This window comes from Vicugna pacos, chromosome 13 (assembly GCF_048564905.1).
Source record: "Vicugna pacos chromosome 13, VicPac4, whole genome shotgun sequence".
NCBI lineage: Eukaryota > Metazoa > Chordata > Mammalia > Artiodactyla > Camelidae > Vicugna > Vicugna pacos.
Genome location: NC_132999.1, coordinates 45,303,688 through 45,329,970, shown reverse-complemented (window position 1 = coordinate 45,329,970; position 26,283 = coordinate 45,303,688). Strand labels below are relative to the sequence as shown.

General features: G+C 58.0%; 1 protein-coding gene and 1 long non-coding RNA gene across 2 annotated transcripts in view; one reads left to right on the top strand and one right to left on the bottom strand.

Moving 5' to 3' along the window:
• The window catches only part of ADGRB2 (adhesion G protein-coupled receptor B2), a 32,992-nt gene extending 7,185 nt beyond the window's left edge, over nt 1-25,807 (bottom strand). Inside the window, exons 1-23 of the mRNA XM_006196911.4 lie at nt 25,692-25,807; nt 21,126-21,936; nt 10,304-10,387; nt 9,887-10,051; nt 8,534-8,698; nt 7,747-7,911; nt 7,484-7,651; nt 7,308-7,409; nt 7,049-7,155; nt 6,076-6,270; nt 5,834-5,902; nt 5,648-5,756; nt 4,996-5,326; nt 4,516-4,621; nt 4,279-4,322; nt 3,879-4,005; nt 3,336-3,439; nt 3,124-3,226; nt 2,274-2,424; nt 2,025-2,094; nt 1,564-1,630; nt 1,350-1,435; nt 947-1,045 (exon numbers count right to left, since the gene is read on the bottom strand). Coding sequence (XP_006196973.2) covers nt 947-1,045; nt 1,350-1,435; nt 1,564-1,630; nt 2,025-2,094; nt 2,274-2,424; nt 3,124-3,226; nt 3,336-3,439; nt 3,879-4,005; nt 4,279-4,322; nt 4,516-4,621; nt 4,996-5,326; nt 5,648-5,756; nt 5,834-5,902; nt 6,076-6,270; nt 7,049-7,155; nt 7,308-7,409; nt 7,484-7,651; nt 7,747-7,911; nt 8,534-8,698; nt 9,887-10,051; nt 10,304-10,387; nt 21,126-21,921 — 3,413 coding nt within the window. The 5' untranslated portion in view covers nt 21,922-21,936; nt 25,692-25,807. The remainder of the gene's footprint in view (nt 1-946; nt 1,046-1,349; nt 1,436-1,563; nt 1,631-2,024; nt 2,095-2,273; nt 2,425-3,123; nt 3,227-3,335; nt 3,440-3,878; nt 4,006-4,278; nt 4,323-4,515; nt 4,622-4,995; nt 5,327-5,647; nt 5,757-5,833; nt 5,903-6,075; nt 6,271-7,048; nt 7,156-7,307; nt 7,410-7,483; nt 7,652-7,746; nt 7,912-8,533; nt 8,699-9,886; nt 10,052-10,303; nt 10,388-21,125; nt 21,937-25,691) is intronic.
• Nucleotides 4,620-5,833, top strand: LOC140700734 (uncharacterized). Its single transcript, XR_012079344.1, has 3 exons — nt 4,620-4,687; nt 4,814-4,987; nt 5,652-5,833. It is a non-coding gene; the product is annotated as an uncharacterized lncRNA (long non-coding RNA).
• Nucleotides 25,808-26,283: the final 476 nt, after the last annotated feature.

Below are 26,283 nucleotides of genomic sequence, written 5' to 3'. Positions count from 1 at the left end.
ACAGGCATAGGGATTATTATCCCAATTTACAGATGAGGACACTGGAGGGTGCCCAGCTGGGCAGACAGAGACAGAGCTGGGATGCAAATCCAACTTGGCTGCCTCCGAAGCCCAAGGTTTTAACTGCCAGTTCTGAGAGAGTGGGTAAGAGAGGCAGACGGCAGCCCAAGCGAGAGGGAGCTTTCTACCACGTGGAGCTTCCCAAAGATGGCGCTAGCCAGTTTCAGAGGCAGTGAGCTCCCTAACCCTGGAGGTGTGCAAGCACAAAGCTTGACCCCTCATTGGTCAGGGAGGCTCAGATGGACTTCCAGCCCTGCGTGGGAGGTTGGGCCTGAACCCCTTGTGGATTCCTTCATTCACTCTACTTTTGTGCAGCTGGGATTTTCAGAGTCTCAGCGGCCAGGGGACGCCTCTGTGAAATAATTCCCTACCTCCAAGTTTCTCTGTCCTCCAACTGATTGTGAGATTCAATGCCTCTGAAATTCTAAGTCTCAGATTCTATGACAGATGATAAGACTCTATTATTCACTCATTCTAACATTCTTAGCTTCTGATTGTCTTATTCTAAGATTCTATCATTCTAATTCTAAGATTCCATGGGCTCAAAAATTCTAAGGGCCGAAGCTTCTATAAGCCTCCGAAGGTTGGGGGTGTAAAAAGGAGTGTGTGGCTGTGCCTGGATAAATGTAAGCAGGGGGCGGGGGGTGGCGAGCAAGGGGTGGGCACAGGAATCTAGCATTTCCCAAGAGGCACAGACATTCACTCCCTGAGGCCCCTCTGCCACCATGTGTCAAGCCCTTGAGAGCATGTGGCAGTTGCCGGGCAAGGCAAGCTTTCCAGGGCACTGGACTGATTCCCTCCTCCCCCCACCACGGGCACTGCCCCCCATTCTTTTGCCCCCGCCCACCCCCCTTCCCCCCGGGGGCACAATGGGGGCACAACTAACATGGCGTTCCTGGCCGAGGCTGAGCTGAGCAGGGGGCTGGGGACCGCTCCGCACGCTGAGCAGGGGAGGAGCAGGCTGGCCCAGGGGCACCGCTCCGACCTCGGGGGCGGCACAGACATGGGAGAAGGGGGGAAACACATGGGAAGTGGGAAGAGATGGGGCAGTGTGAGCCCCAAATGGGGTGGGAGGGGGAGGGCAGATGAGAGAGAGAGAGGTGGGTTAGGGTGGGCGAGGGGCTACAGCTGAGCACGCCAGGTGCCCACCTTGCCTGCACCCTTGATGCACAAGGTCAGGGAGCCCCGGTCACATCATCAAAGGCCCTGAGTCTCCGAGAGTGGCCGTGGCCCTCCCTCCCTACATCGTTTCCCGTGAGGCCAAGTCACAGGGACCCCCCTCCCCTTACCCGGCCCTCTGCTTCTTGGACTTGTCTGAGATGCCATCACGAGCCATGAGCTTATTGAAGACGATGATTCCGATGAGCATGTTGACCTGGGGACCCAGTGAAGTGGGAAGGGAAGACAGGATCACCAGGTGCCCTCCTGGCAGGGAAGGCTCCAGGTAGAGGAGGTAGACTGCCTGGGGCCATGCCCATCCCAGGACACCAAAGGGGCACATACCAGGACAATGACCGCCGCAGGGCCCACAAAGGCATAAAGCAGACCACCCTCCAGAGAGAGCCAGCAGCTGGGGTTGGGGGAAAGAAGGGGCATCAGACACCCAGTGTCTCGCTCCCACCCTCAAACACCATCCCTCAGTGCTCCCTGAGCTGCCAAGGCACATCACTCACGGGTCCGGGAACCAGACAAGGTGAGAGTGAGCCCCTGGCTCCTGCTAAGCCTTGGTCTCCCCTCTAACAGAGGCCCTGGGGCTACCACGGGCCTTGAACAGGGCCAATCCCTGAGCTTACCAGGCCTGGATTCTCCAATCCCAACACATCCTTTTACAGTCAGGGAAACTGAGGCTCAGAGACCCAGGAGAATTTGCCCAAAGTCCCACGGCAGGCATGGGACAGGATTGCAGCCTGAGAGCCCTAGCAGGTCCATGAATCCCCGCTGCCCAACCCGGGAGGCCCACGTACTAGCTGGATGTACCGTATCCTTTGGTGCGGGTAAAGCCGACGGACACGGCCACCACCAGGGCAGGCAGACCTGGGGGAGCGGGGAGCCAGAGTAAGATGGCCGCCTGTCCTCAAGGTCCTTCATCCTCCCAGACCCCCAGCCCAGCTGAGTCCTGAGCCCAGAGCTCAGGGCCAGGGCCAAAGCTCAACCTCTCTTGCTGCCCCTGTCCCCAAGGCCCAGTGACAGGGTCCAGCACGGGCCCTGCTCACCCCAGCCCAGGCAGAGGAAGCGCTTGCGGACGAGACGGGTGCGCATCCGTCCAATGACAGCCAGGTAGGACTGCCAGGCCTCGGTGAGCACCCAGCAAAAGGAAGAGAGGAAGAAGAAGTGCAGAAAGGCGGCCGTCATGGTGCACACACCCTGCAGGAAGAGGGAAAGGCAAGGGGGTGGCCCTGAGCAGCCGCCAAAGTGGGAGGCGTCGGGCTTCCCACGCCTGCTGCCGGGCGCTGCCACGGCCACCCACCCGAGCTCCGCCCCCCACAGAGCCCTGCCAGGCACCCCCGTCTTCCTGCACCCACACACAGCACGACACAGGCCCGGTGACACGCACACGGCACTCGGCATCCGGAAGGCGGGTGGGCCGACAGCCCACGCACAGACGGGGATGGCAGGGAGGGGGACAAATAGGAGCACCTGCCACGTCATGGCCGGGCAGGCCCCATGCCTGGCTCCAGCAGGGCTGGCGCTGTACAGAGAAAGCCAAGGGGGCATGAGGGACGGCCAGCACAGACCAGAAGCAGGCAGGTGGCACAAAAGGCTTCACCTGGACTCCCACGTGCCTGCCAGCACCACCGACACATGCGCACACGGGTGTTTGGCTCACATACACGTTCATAGATGTACACAGACATCCGTCCCTGGTGTCCACACCACCTCCCACTCCAACTTCCTCATGTATGCTCCCACACACACCCTCACCCAACACACAACTTGAGTGTCTACACACATCTGGCACTTAAGTTCATACACTCGAACACACACGCCATTACCTGCAAACACTCCACCTTGATCCCCTACACCTGTTTTCACACCCCAGCACCCCTGTGAGCCTGCACCTGCCTTGCTTAGTACCCGCGACTGGCCCACGAGGATCAGGATGTTGGATGCCAGGATGGACAGGCAAAAGTTCAGTAAGATGATAGAGCGTTCAGATTTTATGAACCTGGGAGGGCATGGGGGCAGAGACAGAGGAGCTAGCTGCCCTGCCCAACCTGGGGTGGTAGGCCACCTCCCGCCCCGCCCTGCCCTGCCCCGCCCCGCATCCCCCCTACCTCCAGAAGGCAGCATAGATGGCGAGGAGGGTGAGCAGCGCCATGCAGGACACAGCACAGCCAATCACAAGGGGGACCGAGGGGGAACCCGCCAGCTCCAGGGTCTAGGGTCAAGGAGCAGACAGTCAAATGGGTCAGTGGGACAGGGTAGCTGCAGGGGGGCCCTGGCCCTCCCCACTTCCTGCCTGGGACAGACTGGCACCTGCCCCGTGTCATACCCACGCACAGAAGGGGACTCCCCATTGCATTCACACGTGCACGGAGCAGATCTAGTCACATATGTGGATGCATATTTATGCTGTCACCCGCTCTTCCAGACACACACACGTGTGTACATGCATGCAATCGCCCACCACCATACACCCCTGGGCGTGTGTCATCACTGTGAGCATCCCAGGGCCACATCCTTGTGCAATCTCACCAGTACACCTACTTAAACACCATGTGGGATCACTCAAGTCCCCGCCAACACCATCCCAAATGACTGCTGGCAACTTAGGAGCGTCCTCTCTCACCCAGTCCAGGCCCTTCCCTCCCACTCACCAGGTCCTTGGGTGGCTGGGCCAGCACAGCAAAGGTGGACAGGTGCTGGCACTGGCAGCGGGTGTGGGCTGCCTGGGTCTCCAGGGTCTGGCAGCTCTCGGTGTCCCAGTCCCCTGAGCTGGCGTCTCTTGGGTGGGGGGAGAGGTGGAGTGAGCCTCAGCCCAGCTTTGCAGCCCCAGTTCCAGCCCCAGTACTGGCCACTACTCAAGGACAGGTGAAACTCAGGGCAGGGCCACATCCAAGAGGCAGGCAGTGGGACTCCAGGATTTGCCCTTGATCCCTTAGGGGAAAGATGGTACCAAGGAACCCCCGCCACTGGCCTTCCAGGCAGGACATCCCCTCCTGAGGGAGGAGTCCCAGGGCTGCACCCTTCCCCACAGAGAGCCCCTACCCAACTCACGCTCTGGAGTAGTCCCAGCTGGCACAGTGGGGATCCGTGGTGCCCTGGGAAGCAGAAGACATGAGTGCAGGGTGGGGTGGGGAGCTGACCACCCCCGACCACCACCCATCCTGCCATGGTAGCCTCACACAGGTCAGAGGTTCAGCCTGCTCTCAGGGAAAACCACCTCCCCATCAGACAGGCCTTTGGCTGCCCTTGCTGGGTCCACCCAGGGTCCCTGCCTGGGCCCCCACTCACGTTGATGATGTACGAGAGCTCCACTGTGATGAGGGGTTCAGCTGGTGGCTGGGTGGGGGGCCGCACAGTCACTGTCATCACCCTGGATGTAACAGCCAATGGGGGCCTGGGGGACAGGTGCTGAGGTCAGTTCCTGCCAGCAGGTACCCAGACCAAGTCAGGAACCCTGAAGGTGCTTTGGATCAGGGGCAGGAAGCTACAAGGGGGCCAAGGCCAGGGGAAGGCTGAGTTCAGTGGGGCCGAGGACTTTGGGTGAGGTCCGGAGCTCAGTCCAATATCCCCTGGACCCCCTCTAAAGCCTCTAGGAGCTGCATGGATATCTCTGAGAAGCACCTGTGTCCAGAGCCCGGCGAGGGGTCCCCAAGGCTGCAGGAGGCTATAGAGGGATCGCTCCGTGGCCAGCACAGGCTCAGCCCTCCTTCTCTCACCTGGATCTCCCTGGACCCTCAACAGCCCCATCTGCCCCTCCCAGGTGCTTACCTGGGGGGCGGCAGGATGAGGCCGAGGGTGCGGTAGAGCACAGCACCAATCACAAAGTAGGAGGAGGACTCATCAGGGTCCACAGGGAGGAGGCGCTGGTGGGAGTGGCCTGGGCCAGGGGGCACGGTTCCTGGGCCTCTTCCCCTGATGGGGCTGCCTGCTGCCCCAGATGCGGCTGGCTTCCCTGGGGAGGAAAGGCTGAGCACCTCCTTGGGGAGGAAGAGGCGGTCCTCCGAGTGCCGCACCCAGTCCTTCATGCCCCGGCGGCCCCGCATGGGGAATGTGATGTCGCTGGACACAGCCGAGATGGGCTCTCGCTGAATGCTGATCACTGCAATGGAGAGACAGAGATGGAGGGGAAGGTCACCAAGGAAGAGACAGATGTGGGGGACACAGACAGCAGGAAGGCAGATGCAGACACCAAGGATGGTGCAAACACAGAGGTAGGGGGGACACATATATACAGAAACAACACAGAAATGGAGGACAGGAAGAAACAAGGAGAGGGGTACAAATAGAGAGTTAAATGATGGAAAGGCAGGGCCCAGAGAAAGAGAGAGAAAAAGGCAGAACTCCCAGAAACCATCCCTCCCCGATGGCAGACTAGGTTCAGCCATATCCAGCACCCCCACCCCGGCCTGTCTCCCTGTACCCAGGTTGTCTGTGACAATCAGAGAGCTCTGGAAGGCCTTGAGAGCATCGCCCACCAGGTGAATGAAGTCCTCCACGACCCGGAGCAGGTGCACAGAGCCAGGAGACACCTGGAGACAGAAAGGGTGTAAGAGTCCAAGGAAGGGGTGGGTCATGGGAGAAGAAGCCTGGAAACCCAGCCCCTCACCTGCTGAGCATCGTCCCACTTGTCCTTGTTCTCTGCATCCACCATGAAGCTCACCACCTGGAAGAAGCGCTGAGGAGAGAGCAGTGGGTGTCAGGGAGTCCCAGCCTCAGGGATAGTAGTTTCCCTGCCACAGCCACACTTGCCGCCCCCAGCAGACTCTGCCATAGGGGCCTGGCCTCCCTCTTCAGTCTAGGGCTTCTGAACCCTCAGCCCTCCTTCCTCTTTGTGGGGCAGAGTGGTACCTGCACGTCATCAGCCGAGGGCACATAGGTGGCCCTCTTGAAGGTGTCGGTGACATTCCTCAGAATGTCCACGGAGAAAAGCAGGTCCCCACTGTAGTAGGTGCGCCGGGCCAGCAGCTCCTGCAGACTGCGCACCACTTGTGACATGCCCTCGCCTGCCAGCATGCGCTGCCCCTTGGCCAGGTGCTCCCGAAGCTGCAGGGGACAGATGGGCCCCTGTCACTGGAGTGTCAAGAACTGCGACCAGCCCCTGGCCCATCCCACTCCAGTCCACCTACTGCTTGCATCCAGGGGGAAAGGTCAAATAGAGATGCTCTGTGGGGAGACAGAGTCTAAGAAAGAGACACATAAAGAGAGAGAATCCCCAAAGATACTTCAAAACAGACTGAAATAGAAATAGAGAAGGATGGAGCTCAGATGTACATATAAAAGATGATAACCACAGTTCAGGGACAAGGCACCTCCCTAATCCAGAGGTGTCCTTGCACTCTGGAGTGTAACTCTCCCTCTCTTTCTCTCTCTCTCTCAAATACAAGCTCCAAGCATACAACAAATACCAATTACAGTCAGACAAGTACATACAGGCCACATTCGCTAACAACATTCTTACCCCATGGCAGGCCCTGGACTCGGCACTGGGGACACAAACACAATTTCAACTTTGTCCCTGCCTTCAAGGAGCTCCCAGCCTAACAGGACACATTTTGATGAGCACTCGTAACACCTAATGACTGAGAAGCTCAGGGGGCTGTAGGAGCACAGAGGTAGGCACCAGGGATAAGGGAAGACACTTGAGAGTCAGGCATTGAGGGATAAGTAGGAGTTTACCAGACAAGGAGAGGCACAGCCAGGCGGAAGTGGGCACAGCATATGTATGCCAAGGTACGTGGGCATGAGCAGAATCAACTCCCTCCACCCCCACCAAAGTCTAGGACAGATCCTGCGTCGCCCCAGCCCAGCAGGGCGCACTCACTGACAGATACAAGTAGCGGTACTCGTGGGAGATGCAGCGGGCAAAGCTGGGCAGCCCCCAGTAGGCCACGCCCTGGGCACTGAGGAGACAGCGGCGGCTGGCAGACCCTGCCAGGGGACAGGACAGAGGGTTGAGTGTGGGGGCCGAGCTCTCACCCACTTCACTTCACACTTCAGGATGGAGGCTCAAAGAGGCTGGGGACTCAGGTGGCAAGAACAGCAGGGGTGGGGGCCTGTGGGGAGGGCCACCCAGCCCTCACCTGAGGCATTGGGGGGGCACTTGTTGTAGATGATCTCGCCAGCAGCTGCCTTCTTCCACGTCATCAGCATCACGTACTCGTCCCTGCACATCTCGTGGAAGGCTGCGGGTACAGCGGAGGGGCTCAGCCAGGCCCACGCGCTTGTCCCCCAAGCCCCAGAGTCTGGCAGGCAGTACCTGGACACCTCTTCTCACTGCAGGGCTTCACCTCCTCTCCGGTGCCCTCACAGGGGTAGCCCTGAGCGCCTGTGGCCTGGCACATGCGGAAGCGGCGCTGCCAGCCTGTGTCACACGTCTTGGAGCACAGGCTCCACGCGTTCCACGGGCCCCACTTGCCATCTGAGGCTACAGAGAGTGGAGCGGGGGCGTGAGTGGCCCCAGGCACCTCCCCCCACCCAGGGCTAGGGCTGCCACCTGCCACCCCTGCGCCACGCACTCACCAGGGCACTCAAGGTTGCCGCACTCTCGGGTGTCGGTGAGGGCCCCCGTACATGTGGCCCAGGCTGGGCCCGCCACACTGCACTTCCGACTGCGTTGCTGGGTCCCATTGGCACAGGACGTGGAGCATGGGCCCCAGGGACCCCATTCTAGCCACTGGCCTTCCACTGCATGGGGAGACACAAGCAGGGTTGGCCGTTGAGCAAGGGGTGTGGGGACAGGTGGGGGCAGAGCACCGCAGGGAGATGACAGAGCCTCCTAGGTATTCAGACTTCGAATGGGGCCAGGCCTACTGGAGAGGGGTGGATGAAGGGGGGCTGGGTGAGCTGGTCGTGCCTGGGCCTGGGCCTGCCTGCCTGACACCAGCTCCAGGAACGCAGGACCCCTCTCCAGACAACACCGAGGCTCACGCTCTCTTTTGGCTAGGTGCAATGGGCCCCAGGCTATCTTCTGATCTTTGTCCACACTTAAGCCCAGCTTTGTGTCCCCTCACAGCCCAGCTGGCCATGAGTACCAAAGTGCTATGAACAGCAATGGTGGCTCAGGGCTCAGGGGAAGGGGCACTGGCAAGCAGCTCCCTTCTGATGGGGTCACAGGGTGCCAACTCCAAGTAAGGGCTGGGCCACATCACCTCCCACGCTGGCAGGTGGACTTTGCCAGTCTCCCCATGCTTGGTCAAAGTTTATGCCCCCACCCCCAGGGACAGGGCACTGGACCTGACTTCCTCCCCTCTCCCGACCCCCACCCGACTGAGCAGCGCCCGCCTGGAAGCCCACGGGTGCTACTGACCCGGGCAGGCGGCCATACTGCAGAGCTTAGTCTGCAGCTCGGGACCCTCGCAGGCCTTTCCGCCGTGCTGGGGGGGCACGCAGGTCCGCATCCGACTCCGGGACCCCCGCCCGCAGCTGCGGGAGCACAGGCTCCAGGACCCCCACTCCTCCCACACGCCGTGCACTGCAAGGAAGCACGTGGGCGGTGGTTGGGCTGCACCTTGGCCCCGCCCACTGCCATCCGCCCACCAATCAGGAGCTCTGGCAGCTCTGCCACCACTCCTCATTGGCTCTGCCCTGGGCCTCAGGACTCCGCCCTTTGGGCCAGAGGTTAAAGACACAGACTTCTAGTCCCAACTCACACTGGGTGCCACCTGTGGACACCAGAACGGGAGACTAGAATCAACCCAGGAGGGGAGCCAGGGTTCCTCCTCTCCTGGGGACACATGAAAGCCCGGGAAAGGACTCAAATCTACCCCACCTCACCCCCCAACTCCTCCCTGTCCCCAGACCTAGAGCAAGAATCCAACATGGCAGGCCTGGGGCAACAGAATGCCCCTCCCAACCCCAAGCGCATGGACATACAAATAGACATGAACCTCTACATAGACACTGACACAAAGAGCTCACATTCTAGAACATAGCTTTGCCCCAGCCCTTTGCAAGCTCCTGGCACACACCCAGTTGCCAAGACCCCTTCCCAGGTAGCCCTACTCTAAGTTCCCAGCCAGGAGCTGGTCTGGCCTAGGCACTACTTCACTCCCTTGCAAGGAGCAGGACCCGCTGAAGCTGCCGCACCCTCCTGGCAAATAGGCTGTCCCCACAGGCACATGCGCATTCTCAACAACTCCATGCCAAACTGAGGAAGGCTTCAGGGTCTAGGGGAGGCTCCCTGAGGAGTGGGATGGGGAATCAGATGAGGGAGGGAATGGTCAGGAAAAGTTTCATTTTTTTTTAAGTGACATCTACCTTAGATTTTTCAAGGACAGGCTGAACTTTAATAGCCAAGGTGGAGGCAGGGCAGGGATAGGATGAGAATAAGCAAGTGCAGGGATGTGGGAATTGCAAGAGGGGCTGGTGTAGCCAGAGCACAGGGAACATGGAGGGCAGTGAGGGTAAAAAGACGAGCCTTGATTACCACAACATAGGCATCAGGGGAGTGATGTGTCCAGAACCAAGCCAGCTAGCGCGGGCCCTGGTCTGATTCATCTGTGTCCCCAGTGCCCTGTGTGGGGCTAGGCACAGTGTGGGGCACAGTCAAGTTTGCTGAATGAAAGGAGGAGGTAACCAACCATCTGTGGAAGATGAACTTGCCCGAGTCCCAGGCAGGACCTGACCCTGCAGGCAGACCAGACGGGGAGGACGGGCATACCTGGGCAGGTGGCCGAATTGTTGCAGGGCCGGGTCTCCCGCAGGGGCCCGCTGCACAGGGTCCCATAGGGGGAGGACACGCAGGAGCGGGTCCGCACCTGCAGGCCCTGCCCACACGTCAAGGAACACACGCTCCACGGGGACCACTCCTCAGCTGCCGGGTCGCCTACAAGAAAGGGACAGCGTCGGCGGCAGGGGGCATCTCGCAAGCCCTCAGTCTCATGGACATCCTCCTACCCTGACCCCAAGTGACAAGCTCTTCAGGAGGCAACCCCGCCCTGCCCACAGGCCTCACATGGCAGAGAGACACGAATGAGCTCCAGGACGTAGACACAGACGGGCACACGCCAAGCACACATGCCACCAGACATCACATAGTCGGGCCCCCGCCACAGAGGAAGAGGCGGGCCCGAGTTACCTGTCTGCGCCATGTATAGCCCAGGCTCATCTGCAGACCTCGGCCACTGGGTTTTCACCTTCGGTTCCTCTTCTGGCTCCTCACCTGGAACATGGAGGTGGTGGCAGGGGCTCAGCAGAGGCCAGCTCTGTCCTGCCAGTGTGGCGCAGAGAGGGCAGCCTTGCTCGCCCTCAGCCTATGGGTCTGGAACCAACTGCAGGAGATGCTGAGAGAGCATCATGTCCTGCCCCCTGCCCTACCACCACCATTTTACAGATAAGGAAACTGAGGCTCAGAAGGCCACACACAGGGCTCGCCCTCGGCCTCACGACCATCTTTTCCTCTTGCCTCAGCCAGACTGAGGGAGACTGGAGAGGAATGGCTGCTCCTATTAATGAGTTCTGGAAGGCTTCTGTGCCAAGTGCTATCCACACCTATTGCCTCTAACCCTTTCCTGGGAAATAAGAGACAATTCCCCTCCATTTAAAGATGAGAAAACTGAAAACCAAAGAGGTGAAGTGACTTCTCCAAGATCACACAGCTTGGTTAGCCTGAAGTCCAGGCTCTTTTCCCTCACAGGGATGACTCCTAGGACGGACAAACAGCCAAGCTGGGCAGCAGTGACCACCCCGAAAGCCTGCCTCTGGGACACGATTCATGCCAAGTCAGGGGCTGGGCCTGGGATACGGATTCCGGATTCTGCTTCCCAAGCAGCATTGGACTATGACCTGGAGGCACAGGTCAAAACACTGCTCCACTGAGACCCAAGGGCATAGGGCAGGTGCTCACATCCAGCAGACTCTACTCCCCATGGCCCTGTGGCCGGATCTGCTGCTGCTGCCTTGGCCCCTGCCTCACCGGGCTCTTGGCCGCCCTGATTATGATGTCTGGTCTAAGCCTTGGAAGCACCACCAGCTCTGGAGGAGGGGCTGGAAGCTCCCATTCTCCTCCTGCTCAGACATGAGCTCATCTGGGCCCTCTCCCCCAGGCTGGGTAGTGGCGATGGAGGCAGACATCAGTCCAGACGAGAAACTCCCAGCCCAGGTAGAGGCTGCTGGGCAGGTGGGACCAGAACAGCATTTTGGGACAGGGCTCAGCCCATGCTGCTTTCAGACTAGAAGGTACTCCTCTCCCCGACCCCTAGGCTGTCTCCCATTTCTGAAAGCCAGGCCAGCACTGAACAGGAACTCTGTGTTTAAAGGAATCCAGCCTATCCTCTTCCTGGCCCCTGCCGCCCAGTCTAGGCTCTGCGTCTGAGAGAAAGCTCTTCTTGACTAGGATGAAGAGTGACCACTCTGAGCAAACCTGCTGTCCAGGGGGGCCCTGAGCTGCCCCTCAGCCCAGCTTCTGTCTCATCCATTCCTGAGGCCTCCCTCCACTTCAGCCACCAGTCCCAGGACCTGATCTTCATCATACTCAAAACTTCTCCACCATCTCTGAAACCTAGGCTCCCTCCCCTCAACCCCAGACAGCTTCAGTGTCAGGCAACCCTAGTCCCAACTGGGGCGTGGACAGCTGTGTGACCTTGGGCCAGTGTCTTTGCCTCTCTGATCCTGTTTTCTGACCTCTGTAGACCAATACTCAGAAAACCCGCTACCCTGAGGGCTGACTTGAGGATTCCCTGACTGGAAGCCATGAAGCCCTCAGTGCCCTGCTTGGATGTGGGGATGCTCAGAAGGCAGTAACTATCTGGCTTCTTTTCACCATCTCCCCTCCCCTCACCACCTGCACCCCTTCTGCACCCTCACATGCCATCACCCTTCAGTCCCCTGGGCCCCCTCCCTTTGAACAGCATGTGCCATTCCCCTTCCCCCTGGCCTCACTTTGGGCCCTACCTGTATCAGGACCACAGAGTTGCTGGTGCCATACCTGGCAGCTCCTGAACCCCCTCAACCCAGCCCTTCTACCACACCCGCTCAGCCAGTCCCCAGCCCCAGAGCCCTGTGACAAACCGCCTTCTCCACGTCCACACCCAGCCTGCTGAAGAAATCTACAGCCGTGCCCAATGGTACCACCATAGATTCAGGGCCGCACATCCGTTGGGTGCGTGGGGCCAGATCTTGCCTTCTCCCCTCAAGCCCATCTCTGCCTACTCCCTCTCTGCGAGGAGCTCCTTTACAGAGAAAGCGGAGGCCATGGCTGGGAGCCCCCCAGCTTCTCGCCCCACCTCCCCTACCCAACACTTTCCTGTAGCCCTTCTCCTCAGAAGGGCCAGCGCCTCAGCCTGGTCCTGCATCTAAGCCCTCCTGCCTTCTCAGGAGACCTCCATCCATCATCCTTTCTCCCCTCAGTGCTTCGTCAGCATTCTCCTCTCCTCGGGCAGCCTGTGAACAAATCTGGGCCCCTTCTGGTCTGGAGGGGCACCCTCCCTTGACCCTCCTGCCTTCTCTGGCTACTGCCCTCGGCTTCTCTTCACCAACCCTCAGTGGTCCACAGCTGGCACTCCCATTTCTTACCTGCCACTCACGTACGTCCCAGCTCAAATGTCACTTCGCCTGGTAATCCACTGCAGTCTGGCTTCTGACCACATCTTTCTGCTGAAACTGCTCTTGACAGAGTCATCAGTGCCCTCCTTGTTGCTAAATCCTAGGGACACGTTGCAGGCCTCGTCCTGCTTGACCCCTCGGCAGCACTAGGCCCTGCGGACTCTCCGGCCTTGAAACCTTCCCCTCCCTGGCTCTCTTGGTTTCCTCCTACCTCTCTGGCTCCTCTGTCCCCGCCTCCTCGACTGTCTATCCTCCTGCTGCTTCCCCCATCTGGCAACCACACTTTATCCTGTTTTCACAGTACAACACCCTCTCCTCCAGGCTTCACTAATCCCCCCTGAATGGCTGCTCCCAAGTCATTGTCCCCAGGCCCATGCCCCATGCTTTACTCTTCTGTATAGTTTCCTGCCTCCTGAACAGGTCCCCTGACGGAAGCCCTCAAACTCAGCATGCCCAAAACAGGGTCATCATCTCTCAAATCGGCTTGTTCCTCACCTTCTTTGCCTGGAAAACTCCTAGTTAACTTTCAAAACCCACCTCAAATGACCTCTTGTATATAAGTCTTCCTTATCCCTCACTCCCCTGGCAGAGTTGGCTACCCGTTCTGGTATGTACCCTCTCACCACAGATGAGTCCATCTTCTGAGTGTCTGAACTTCCCCTCACCCAAGAGCCCTTTTCGAAGGAAAGCTGTGTGTGAGCCATTTCCCTGACCATGGTGGACACAGGCACAGAATCTGGCTGGGAGAAACATCAATAAACACCAATGAACACACAGCTCCTAGCTTCCCCCTACCCCTTGGGGGTCACTAGAGTATCAGCTCTGCCCTGCAGCCCTCCACCTAGACCATCCCCAAGTCTGACACTGATTTATTAAACATGCTGGAGATGCCATTGGACTTGTTGCATATCCAGCCAGGAGTCTTCTCATCCAGCTTCTTTTTGGCATCTTGGCCATTACTGCTGTCTGTGGCACCCCGCACTCCATCCCCCAGCCTGGCATTCAGTAACGCCATCAAACACGGCCATGGGAGAGACCAGCCTGACTTGCTAGTCGTGGACCCACATTGCTTCCTGTGATGCCCACGTCCTCTACTTTTGCTGGCCAGCCCCACAATATCACCAGAGGTGGTGTCAGTGGTTTCTAGAAGCCACCCCATGTCCCAGGTCCAGCTCTCGAGTCCTCTTCTAGCCTCCTGGGCTGGGCCAGAGAGGGGAAGGGACAAGCCCAAGGCCACATAGCTGGGGCCTGCACTGACTACTCTCCCTTCCTCCCAACCCTGACTCCCTCAGAGGAGAGACCAGCAATGTATTTGCCCACCGGTGAAAGCCAGTTCTCCCTGGGGGGACGAAGACACCTGAGACCAGAGACGTCACCTACTGAGACAAACAATTACTCAGCATACACCACGTGCAGGCCCCAGGCAGCTCTGGACCCAGAGCAGCGGGACTGTGAGAGGAAGCTAGGCCAAGAGGACAAGGAAGGGTCCAGGAAGGGGTGTAAGCACACCCAGGCCCCAAGCGTCCTGCCCAGTGAGCACCGTAAGCTGACTGGACGAGGGGTTCTGATGCTCACAGTCCTACAAGCCACCAGCCTTCCCACCTGGCTGCTGCCTGGGACCCGCTTTCCCGCTCAGCCCTGGATGATCTCTTAACTGTTCTGTTCTGTTTTGTTTTGTTTTGAAGAAGGTAACATTTCATACACAAATCCTACACGCCAGTCACTGCGTGCTCCACATTGCCTCATTTAATCCCCCTTAGGACGGGCTCTCCCATTTCACTAATGAGGTACAGGTTCCAAGGGCTTATCCTGGAGAAAGGCCAATGTAGGATTCGAACCCTGGCCTGCCTGATTCCGAAGACTGTGCTCTTTCCACTGAACTGTGCCACTTCTGACAAAATGCAGCTCAACTGCGACCTCCTCACAGATGCCTTTCCTATTTCCCACGGGATCTCAAGTTACTCCCTTACCCACCAAAGCCCCCCAATACTTGCCTCTATTATCCTGTTTTCTCACCACTCTCCCATTGTTCCTTTGCACATCTACTCCCCCCTCTTCCCCAGGTAAGACTGATTCTCTGCAGCCTCCAAAGTGATCCCCTGGGGCCCAGCTCCAGCCACATACGCTCTGCTGAGGAAACTTCAGTGGCTCCCCACTGCTACAGCCACAGTGTAAACCTCTGAGCCTGGCATGCCCTGGCCCCTGCTGACCTGTTCAGTCCTGGTTCCCTCTCCCAACCAGGCATCCAAGCACACTGGGAGGCCACGTGGGCCAATGGGAAGGACACAGATCTGAGAGCCAGACAGATGTAGGTTTGATTTCCAAGTCTGTACAGTCTTGCTGTGTGTCCTTGGGCAAGTCGCCTCACCTCTCTGAGTTTCAAAATGTCCAACTGAAAATAGAGATGACGCTTCCTACCACAGGTTCATCATGAGAATAAAAGATGAGAGATATGGTCCACCTGGAGCATAATAAGTTCTCAATGAAAAGGGGCTGCCACCCCTGTCATTATCCATTGAACATGCAAATGCTTTCTTCCCGCCACTCATCTGCTAATGGTGTCCCCTCCTCCTGGAATGCCCTTCCTCAGCCTCAGTCTGCCTGCCAAAATCTTCTAGACATCAAGTGCCACCCCCTCCAGGAAGCCTCCCTAGGCTGACTGCACAGAGGTTTGGGTGTGTGGGTTCCTTCTCCTGCTACAGCTGTGAGTCTCCTGGGCTCATCCCTCTCCTGGGTCCTGAGGGAGGGTCTCAATCTCCCTTGACCTTCTAGCACAGATGGCCCCACTCTGAGCAGCCAGACACAAGATGGGCATTTAGCAAACATGGGCCAAATATCCCTGAGGGTTCCTCCACCCCAACCACACAGGGCCTCTAGTCTCACCCCTGACACTGGGTGGGCACAGGCGCTCCGCCATCTGAGCAGAACTGCACACACCTGCTATGCCGTGCTCTGCAGAACCTGCCCCCTAAACTCCACACAGTCCAGCCCCCTCAGCCTCCTTTGTCGTGAATGTGTTAAAAATAACCACGATAATCATCACTTCCACGGAGAGAGAGCAGTGCAACTTACAAAGCAGTCCTCCCTTCCTTGGGCCCTCTGCGTCCTCCCTAATGCAGGCCCCGGAGCCCCAAGCATCAAACGATCCCCTTGAAACCCTTCTGTCATGTCCCTCCTTGGCTCTCACCCTCAGTAGTGCATTAGTGGGACAGGGGCAGAGGAAGGTGGCTCTTGTAAATTCCAGGCTCTACCTCTGCAGTCCAAATCAACTAGGTACCCCCAGCTTGGATGCCAGTCCCCCTCTGATGACTTCCTCCCAGAGCTACTGGCCTATCTGCCCAGCCTCCCAACAGAGCTAGCTGGGTCCCTGCCACCTCCAACATGTGGCCAGGAGCTCCTAGAGAGCAGGGACCACATCTGACTCATCCTGCCTCCTCCATGATGCCAACTTCTCGCTGTCTGAAAGCCCTTGGCCAACAGGGTGAGGTCCCAGCATTTGGGGGCAGCAGTCAGAGCCTCGGGCCCATCTCCCACCTCTGGGGCTACTTTCTAGTAGACGTCAGTCTGCTACAGCTCCCTGCACCCAGCATGTTCACACTGTATACCCCAGCACAGGCTGTTTCCTCTACCTAGAAAGCCCTTCCCCTTGCACCAGGAAATGATCTGGGGAGGCTCACAAACGTGCCATGAAACAACACTAGGCCGTGGTCTGAGGAAGTGATCCCCTTTCCAGGTCTCTCTTTAATAGAGTGACTATTTGCCAGTCTGCCTGTGATAGTGCAGTTTGCTCCTGCCACCTTGATGTAATTATAATCTGGAAAATATTCTGGTTCAGATGATAAAGTATACGGCCACCTTCCTTTTAATCCTTCCAAATGCATGAGAAAGAAGGTCTCTGTGCAGTCTGAGACTTTAACATACCCCCATCACGTGCTAACTTCTCTTTCTAACAGGAGAGATGAGCTTCTAGCTAGAATTTAATATCACTGTTTTCAGTGTGTTGTTTCTCTGGTTATCATCTATTTCAGACAAGTGAAACTCTTTTTCCATTGACGATATGAAATTTCTTTTTAATACGTACAATTTAAAAAGCAATTTGCTTTAAAGAAAAGATTCACAGGCTAGTGAATTCCTATTTACTCCTCAAAACCCCTCAGAATCACCTTCTTTGTGGTTTAATCCCTCACTCTTCCTCCTCCCTTGACATCTGGCTTACGCACATCATACCTATCACATGAAATTATGACAACACACAACTATTTATTAGGGATTGACCACGTGCCAGGTACAGTGCCAAGCACTTACCCACCTTCTTTTGCTTAATCCTCATCATTACTCAGCAGAAGAGCTCTGCTATCCCCCTTTTATAGGTGATGAAATTGGGGGGAGCAAACTTGCCCGTGGTCACACAGCTAGTCAGTAGTGGTGTCAGGGATTGAACCCAGGGCTGAACCCTGTGGCCTTGACCACCACTGTACACTAGTGGTCACTCTCTCCCACCAGATGGCAGAAGGTGTGTCTGGTTCACCTCGGATCTCATTCACTCGGAGCCGGTCCAAGGCCTGGCACCAGCTCCACTCTGATAAAGACATGAAGACATGTGCGATGAATGGGATAGGACTCGATCCCCACTCAGATGTCTGGGGGAGTCTGTGTCCCACTCCCCATCCTGTGATGGAGCACACAGATTTCTGGTAGCATAGATACGGGCTGGAAGGATCTTCCAGGAAATGTACAACATGAGCTAGGTCTCCCCACGACCCCACTCAGAAAGGCCTTGCCTCCCCAATGTCTGAGTCCCATACAGGAAGGTAGGGCTCTGCTTCCTGCCCCAGACCAAGCTGGCCAGAGGAAGCTGGCAGGGCCTGAGCAAGGAAGAGAAAGCCAATCTAGGACTGGGTTGAGCAGGTGAGAGGCAGCTTCCTAGAGGAGACAGGGCTTGAGCTATGCTTGGAAGGATGGGACAAAGGATAAACTGGGGTGAAGGGCATTCCAGGTGAGGGAAACAGCCCAAGCAAAGGCAGGGAAGCCAGAAAGCAGGGAGTTCCGGGGCCAGTGATGAGCCCGGGTTAAGAGAGTGAGAGAGAATCAGAGAGAAAGCAGGTAGCAGCTGGGTCAGGGGTGGGGCTGAAATGCCAGGCCCAGGAGTCTGGGCCAGTGGAGAGTCACTGGGGGCTGAATCAGGGGAGTGACACCCAGAGAGATCAGGAGGAACCACTGGGCCAGCACCTTGTCCAAGTCACGCAGCCGCAGTGGCAGAGGGGGGATCTGAACCCACTCTTGCCTCCCAGGCCTGACACTCAGGGGACCCGAGACTCACCTGGTGGTCAGGCCTCCCAAATGGAGCCTAGATGACAGGGAGGGTGACTAAGCAGCAAACAGCCAAGGGTGGGACAGTGCCCCTGAGGAGGACGCAGGGAGTGTGGCAAAGGAGGAAGGAGGCTGTAAGAGTGAAAGACTTTCTCCCAAGTGTCACCCCACACAGCCACATCTCAGGACCAGAGGGTCGGTGGGCAGGAACTGCAGGTTGGCGACCAGCCCCCAGGAGCAGGGCTCTGCAGCTGATCCCACTTCCACAACTACCCCCCTACCCCGGCCTCAGCCAGCCTCCGTGCCCGTCCTCCATCAAGCTCTTTCCTGCCTGCCTTCCCTTTCTTCCTCTCCCCCCACTTAACAGATTGCAGCAGCAAGATGGCACAAATTTATGGCTCAACTCACCAAAAATAACAAGAGATCTATCAAAAGCAGTTTGTGTGAAATTAACAGGGGCCTGTACCCTCTTGTCAAACACACTCGGCTCTGAGAAGGGCGAGGGCACTCTGCTCCCAGCCTCACCACTCTGCCAGTACCAACCCAGCTCCACCCTGCCTGGCCTTGCCATTGGTCCTACCCAGGATGTCCCAGAGGTGAGCCTGACTCCGCTGTCCCAGTGCCTGGCAGAGGGGCTGGGACGAGGGCCTCACTCTTCTTGTTCACCACCATCCCACCAATCTTGTTCTCAATCTGGCAGCTCCATGTGCCAGCCAGTTCTCCTGCAGCTGGTACATGTGTCCAACTGGCCCAGTGGGGAGGAGGTGGAGGGAAGCATGGAGGTGAGGCCCAGGGTTTGGCCAAGGTGGTGCTGCCACCAGGCAAAGTGTTCAGGCCCTGATGATGCCACTGGCCCTCAGATGCCATGCGCTGCATGGAACAAACTGAGTTGTGTGCCTGTCAACTCTTGCCCCTGAGAGGCTGGGCAGACGGAAGAAGTGGCAAAGAGGAAAAGCCTCTTGCCTGCCACAGGAGAGGAAGGGCTGTGCCAGCCCAGTTCTGGGCACCAGTGCACCCTGTGAGCCCACCTGTGATGCCACATCACCCCACAATGCCCCACAAGAGCCCTCCCTGCAGGCAACCCCATGGAGCAGCCAGGAAACATGCCAAGCAGGACAAGGGGCATGAGCTGGGAGTCCAGGGCTTCCTGCTCAGAGAAGATACCAGGCCCCATGGCCAGGGACAACCGGCATCCAATGTCCACCCACCCTCAGTCCCAGAGGCCCCTCAGAGGCTCTGATGACACTGGGATGATGGTGCCCTTCCTGTCACCAGCCCCCTCTGACCCCTAAAGACACCCCGGCTCCCAACCAACTCCTGCTTCCGGCTTCAGCCAAGCCCAGCTGGCTGCTCCTGGCTCTGTGCTCCACATGGCAGCCTGCCCGGATGGTGCCCGCCCAGGAGGGCAGAGCCTTGCTCCATCCACTGCAGACCACTGGGCCGATGGACTGCAGGGAAAGCCAGACAAAAGAACCCGCCCTCTGCCGAGCACAATGGGGAAGGCCCCCACAGAGTGACAGGCAGTTGTGGCCAGGCAGGAAGAACCATAAACCTCCTGATATACGCCTGGCACTCTCCGCCGATGTTCGACAAAGAAGCAAAATTCAATTTCTTCCTGCAGGCACTAAATCCCAGGCCAGCCTCCAGGGCCCATAGCCTGCCCATGGCCTGGCTGTCACTCGGACAGCTTCATCGACCGCTGTTAGAGGCCAAGCTGGCCTAGGGGAGAAGCCAGAGCAAGGGCACTGGGCACCTGCCATGGGTGGGCAAGATGCCAGATGTCTCATGGGGGAGACCAAGAAGCTCTTCCCCCAAAGCATTGGGAGAAGCCACTGGCATGATAAACACCCCTTCTAATTAAATCAGGGGTATCTTCCCATTTTACAGATGAAAAAACTGATATATATAAAAAAAAAGGATCTACTCAAGGTAACAAAGGCAGCTCCCAACTCCCAAGAGGCATGGGAACAGATCATATGCCTCCAATACCCCAGCAGCCCTCACACAAGATCCCCTGTAAACACTCTGTCAGATCCTGATGCCCCTTCTGACTTCCATTCCCGTGTGACAACCTCATGATGGTAGGCTAGCACCTAGTATCCCAAATGGAGAAACTGAAGCCCAGAGAGGGGCAGGAACTCCCTGTTAGTACCAGAGCTAGAAACCAGATCCCAGATCTGCCTCCCTACCACCCGCTATGTCCTAGGCCCACTGGACAGTCCCTGGCCCAGCCCTATTCAGCAGGCATGTAGGACCCAGCTGAGGGCGTTGGAGTCTTGAAGCTGCAGGAAGGAGGGTCGGCAGAAGGTGGCCATGGCTGAGGGAGCTGGGGTGGGAGCAGGAGCAGGCAGGACTCAAGGGCTCGGAGAGCTTTCGCCCAGTCAGCAGGAAGCTCTAGCAGCTGGCAGCCTTGGTCCCAGAAGAAGACGTGGGTCCAGAGTGGGGACACAGGGGACACTGGGAGCTGAGCCAGGCCAGCCCTCTAAAGCAGCCTCGAAGCTCAGGCCTCTTCACCCAGGCACATTCTTCTGCGCCTCCCTCTGCCCTGACCCTGGGGCCATGGCCAAAAATCACTGACCCGTGTGGGCAGAAGACATCCCTGCTCCCTGCCTCCTCCAGCCTCCAGGCAAACTTGTCAATTGCAGTGCCAGGGCCTGCCACAATCATTTCCAGCTTTGGGCCTTTGTAAATACTGCTCCCTCTGCCTGGATTGCCCTCACCACTCCTTTGGTTTGGTTCACTTCCACTTGTCCTTCTGATCTCTGCTCCTGTATTACTTCCTTCCCTGACTGTCCAGTTAGGGGTCCCCTCCCTGGCTTTACCATGCTGCATTGCCTGATCTATGCCCCCATTCATCCACTCAAGACTGCAAACCCTTCAAGAGTGAGATCTAACCCCAATCCACTTTGGCGACCCCAACACCTGGACCAGGCTGGACCCAGAGGAGACATCAGTGGACAACTACCTGAACGCTCCAGGACCCACCAAGATGGGCACCATCAGCCCTCTGGACACACCTACCGGTCCCAGGCCCTGCTCATACTCACCATATCTCATCTCTGTTGTGAACAGGTCATTGCTGCTCCCCGAGTGCAAATCGGCCTCAGCAGGTGGGGCTGGGCCCCCAGGCACCAGTGCATTGGACAGGGTGTGGGCAGCAGGAGGACCTGGAGGCGTGGTGGCAGCGGGGCCAGCCCCCGCCTCCCCAGGGCAGCTGCAGCCTGGCTGGGCGAAGCCACAGGCCCTGCCAGCAGCACGGCCGCACTCCTCGCTCCAACGGCAGAGCACGCCGCAGGTGAACTGGCTAGAGTTGTTGTTGTTGATGAGCAAGACCTCAACAAAGCGGAAGGCCAGGGCAGCGGGCGCCAGCAGGCGCGGGGCCTCCGAGGGCTCGGCTGACAGGCACAGCTGCACGAAGTTCTTGTCGAAGTGCAGGAAGGTAAAGGGACCCGAGCCGCCGCACAGCTCCAACCCCGCTGCCTCCTCCTCTTCCTCCGGCCGCCCCAGCTCTGACTCTGCCTGGGCCACTGCTTCCTCGGGGCTGGGCCGCAGGCAGGTAAAGTTGACCAGGTAGTGGTCCAGGGGCAGCAGGCGGGGGGCAAAGTGGGCGCACACCTGCTCCTGGCGGTTGAAGCGCAGATAGAGGGAGTACTTGGTTGGGTCTGGGTTCTCCAGGGTCCAGGAGCAGCCTGAGGCGATGGTAGGAAAAAGGTCCTGCAGTGAGAAGGCCCCGTAGAGCACGCCCGAGGCCAGGGCGGAGCAGGCGCTGGGGGCAGGGTCGAAGGCGGCGGCCAGGTGCAGGGACAGAATCACAGATAGTAAGAGGGGACAGGCTGGGGTCATCCTATGTCCCTTGCCCTGTGGAGAGAGACAGTGGTCAGTGGCCCCAAGCACAGCCAACATGGGCTCTGAATCTCCTGTGGCTAGCCGCAGGTCACGGGCCCGTGGTTAAGACCGCGATAAGTCACCCAGGTCCACCAGTGTGATCTTAGACAAGGGACTTGACCTCCCTGAGCCTCAATTTCCTTTCTTGTTAAATGAAGGCACTCAGGAGAGTGTCTGGAATCTTGTAAGCTCTTAAAAGACACATCAGTTGTGATTATTATTCTGTGGTTCCTCTGTCAGTCCCATCAACTGCAAACATCTCGGCCTGACGTTCAGATCCAGCCCCATCCCCACCACCCAACTTGTATTCTCCAGAGCTGTTGCTCTCAGTCGCCATGTGTCGTGATCAGCTGCGAGGCGTGTCACACATAACCCAGCAGTAATCGTCAAAGCAGCGATGTTTGACAATGATTTGCTTTTTTATAAATCAGAGCAATTCAAGTTATTCCCAGAACAATGTCATTCTCACTCACTCGCTTAACTGAGTGGGAGAGAAAGGGGAGGAGTTACCGCCTGCGTGTGCCGGGGACTGTGCCCAACCTGAACCACGCCCACAGGAGGGCATCGCGAGTATGAACGTGATGACTATTGCTGCTGTGGCTTTCCTGGTGGAAACGAGGGGGTCAGACATCTGCAAAATGGGTGCGGCTGTTCCCCTCTAACCTTCTTCTCCTCCCACCATGGGATTATCCTCCAAGGCCTGGCTCAGGGCCTGCAATCCCCCTGGGGAGGCTACCAAGCCATCTCCCTGCTCTTAGCTCCCACAGCCCCCACAGCAGGAAAGTCTGCATCACCCAATTGTGATCTCTATCCCTTGCTATCTCCCTAGGGCTAGCTCAGTCATCTCATGAGTCTTCAAGCTCCTAAGATTGGAGACCAGTCTATTGATTTCTACCTGCCCCCAAAGCACTGAGCTGAGCTCCCAGCAGGTGTGAATGTACACCAGGTATGGGAGGGCAACTGGGACCCAAGCCCTATGCTGACAGACACACAAGGCAGTCAGGCCAGGGTGGACAAGGAATGGGGGAGGGGGGACTGCAGGTGCCCTCCCACCCACCTGGCCAGGGCAGAGCCACTGCCCACAGCCTACACATCCTCCACCCCAGCTGCCCAGAGAGCAGAGTTCTGCGCCTGGGCTGGCTCAGCCCCACTTCCAGCCCTGCCCCCAGGAATGCCTGCCTCTTTCATGTCCAAAGCATCACTCACAGCACTGGACGGGTCCCTAGAGCCTCGCTGTTCCATATTAAAGAAGAAAAGATGAGGCTCCAAGAGGGGAAGCAAGCTGCTCAAGATCACCCCAGGGAAACCAAGCTAGGACTGGAGTCCAGGACCTGAGGCCCCAGCCCGCTTTCTCCATCTTCCACCCATAGCCTTCTGCACTGTCCCCCTTCCTTGCCACTCAGGCTTCAGACCAGATGGACAAGCTATTAGCTCTGGGAACTGAATCACAAACAGAGGATAATTCGCAGGTGTGGTGAGATTGTCCCAAGACACAGCTCCCCTGAAGCCAGGGACCCAGGGGACAGGTTTCCCATGGCTGTTCAGGAATCTAAATAGTGGCTGGAGGTCGGGGGACAGGAAATGAGAACCCCAGAACTCCAATCCCGTTGTAGCATCCAAGGAGTTCCTCACTGTCCCAGATCCCACATGCTGCCACTCTGAGCCAGGCCTAACCCCAACTACAGATGCGCACTTGCCCCTTCTGGGCCACAGTGGGGTGCGGAGGTAGGCTCAAGGCAGCCCCACTTTCTGGGGAGAAGCCACCCCACCCCATCCTCCAAAGACCCGCCTGGAATTTATTCAGCAGAAACCGGGATGGGGTGTCTCCACTGCCCACCCTCCCAGAGCTGAAAAAGGGACCAGACCCCTGGCCTGCCCCACCCCACATCCTCCCTGTCCCAAACCATTCAGCCTGCCCAACCTGGTGTGGCACCAGCGAAGCCAGCCACTGATGATGAGTGACATCCAATCCCCCTGCTGCCCCCAATTATTTTTAAGCAGGCTGCAAAATTCAGGCCATGGCTGTAGCTCAGCGGAGGGGAGGTGGGGGCTCATTAAAAGCGGCCTCACCTCCCTTACTTAAGAGCAGGCAGGGACTCTCCAAGCACAAACACACCAACAAGTGTGGGCTTGGATATTCCTGGGCCCTGCACACATACATACAGAAGCATGGATGCACAGATGCGTGTGTAGCCAGGTGTCCTGCATGTGAAGAGATACACATGCACACAGACATGCACAGAGATTGGTGTAAACCACAGGTGAGTAAATTCAATGCACACAGAGTGCACATACTCACGTGTACAAGGCTGTCAAGTGCCAGACACTCGTACACATGCGCACAAATGCAAACGTACTTTCTAGTGTGAGCACACACGGGTGTTTGGTTCTTTGAAGCTCAGCATATGACAGCCAAGTATCAGGCAGGATCTGACCCATTGCTCCTTCCTCTGTATTCCTGAAACTGAGGGCTCAGGCCCCCAGCCCCACCTCCTGAGTATCCACTGCTCCCTACTCTATGGCTCCAACCCATTAAGACGCATTAGGTCCACATCCTTCAGAGCCACAACCTGACTTATTCAGGACTGAGCCACCTCTAAATTCTATCCAAGTCCCCTCTTCCATTCAGTCTCCTTCAGACATCCCCTTCACATCAATTCTGGTATTTCACCTTGGGTATGTGTGAACCTCATTGTTCTTCCTGTGACATAAGATGTTTTAGGGGCCCCCTTTTAGATCACTATCCATCCACGAAATAAGGCAAAGAGCCCAATTCCAAGTGGTCAGAGAGCACCTCCTTGGGAAGGGACCTGGAAGGATCCCTGCTTCACAGGCAGCTCAAGTGGTTATTAGCAGTGAGTAGCCTCCATGAGCCTCAGCTTCCCCCTCTGTGGAGAGGCGACACAATCCCTACCCTCAGGATTACAAACACCTTCCCATTCAGCCTCCGGGTGAGCTCCCAGCACAGGGTCTGGCACAGGGAGAGCCCTCACACCATCCTCTCCCCCTTCTTCTCAGAACTTCACAGTCTCTCTTTCCTGCTGCGGTGGAGGGTGCTGCCTCTGAAGGCTCTTTGGGTTAAACCTCAGGGTAGCTTTGCTACCTGCAAGCCCAAGAAGACCACAAACCCCTCCAGGCACAGAGCTGGACAGGAGGGTATGGAGCTCAGCTCTGAGGAAGAACCTCAGTCAGGAGGATGATGCGGAGGATAATCAGAAGGCCGCCTCCCTCAGGACCCCTCTGGGATGAGACAGGTGACAAGCTGCTTGGAGTAATCTCAGGGTCTCAGGGATCCCCTCCTCCAGCCACGGGCTCCCTTCACCGCATGCCCCCTGCCCCTGGCAAATCTGAGAATCCCACCCTCTGCCCAAGCACACTGGGGACCCCTTCATCCCAGACCCCACAGGCCTGGGGTTCCTTTCTGCACCAACGAGGGAATCCGAGGCTTTCTAGCAGCTGGAAAGGCCAAGACAAGACTGGGATGGGAGGGAGCATGGGTTGTCAAGCGGTGGGGAGGGGCACTTCAGGGCAAGAGCTGGGTCTCCAGGGACCGCAGAGATCGACCCCATCCTCCTGGCAGGCTGGAAGCAGGGGCACCGGGCGGCCTAGTGCCAGGAGCCTGGCATTCAGACTGGGGAGGGGCCGCGGCTGGGGGAGGGGGCGCGGCGGTGAGCACATCCGTCGCGTTTATCCACCTGGCAGCTCCAATTCGCCCACCCGTCACTCACCCTCTGCCTCCTGGGCTCTCGCTGTGCGGTCAAGCCCAGGCCAATGCACGGCCAGGGACCCCCCACGCGGGGCCTCCGGGTCCCCTGCCCTAGCACCAGCCGTGGGGGCAGGGTCCTCAAGGATCCCCCTCTGCTGGAGCTCTGGCACCCAAGAGGGCGCACACCCTCCATCCGGCCTCTGGAGCTGGTGGGCTGGCCCGAGGGGTGGGGGCCACCCTCCCACCACAAGGAGCAGGATGAGGGGCGGCCCCCAGCCCCCGGGGGCGGTGCCGCGCGGGTGGCGGGGGGAGGGGGCGGTGACTCAGCCGCCCTCCGCCCGCCTCCCCGGAACTTTGCAGCAGCTGGAGCCGCCGTTGCTACAGGAACCGAAAGCTTTTGTTCCCCAATGTCAGGGCTGCCCCGGCTGGCAGGAGGCTGGGAGGCTGGGAGGCTACCACTCCCGAGTGGGACCCAGGCCCAGCGACACCGCCCAGAGGACTTCCAGCTTGGCAGAAAGTCACGGATTCAGGCCCCCCTCTCCTCCTTGTCCTGCAAAGCGAGGTTTCTTCAAACTCTTGGGGCCCTCTGGTCAGATCACCCCCTAATTCTGACT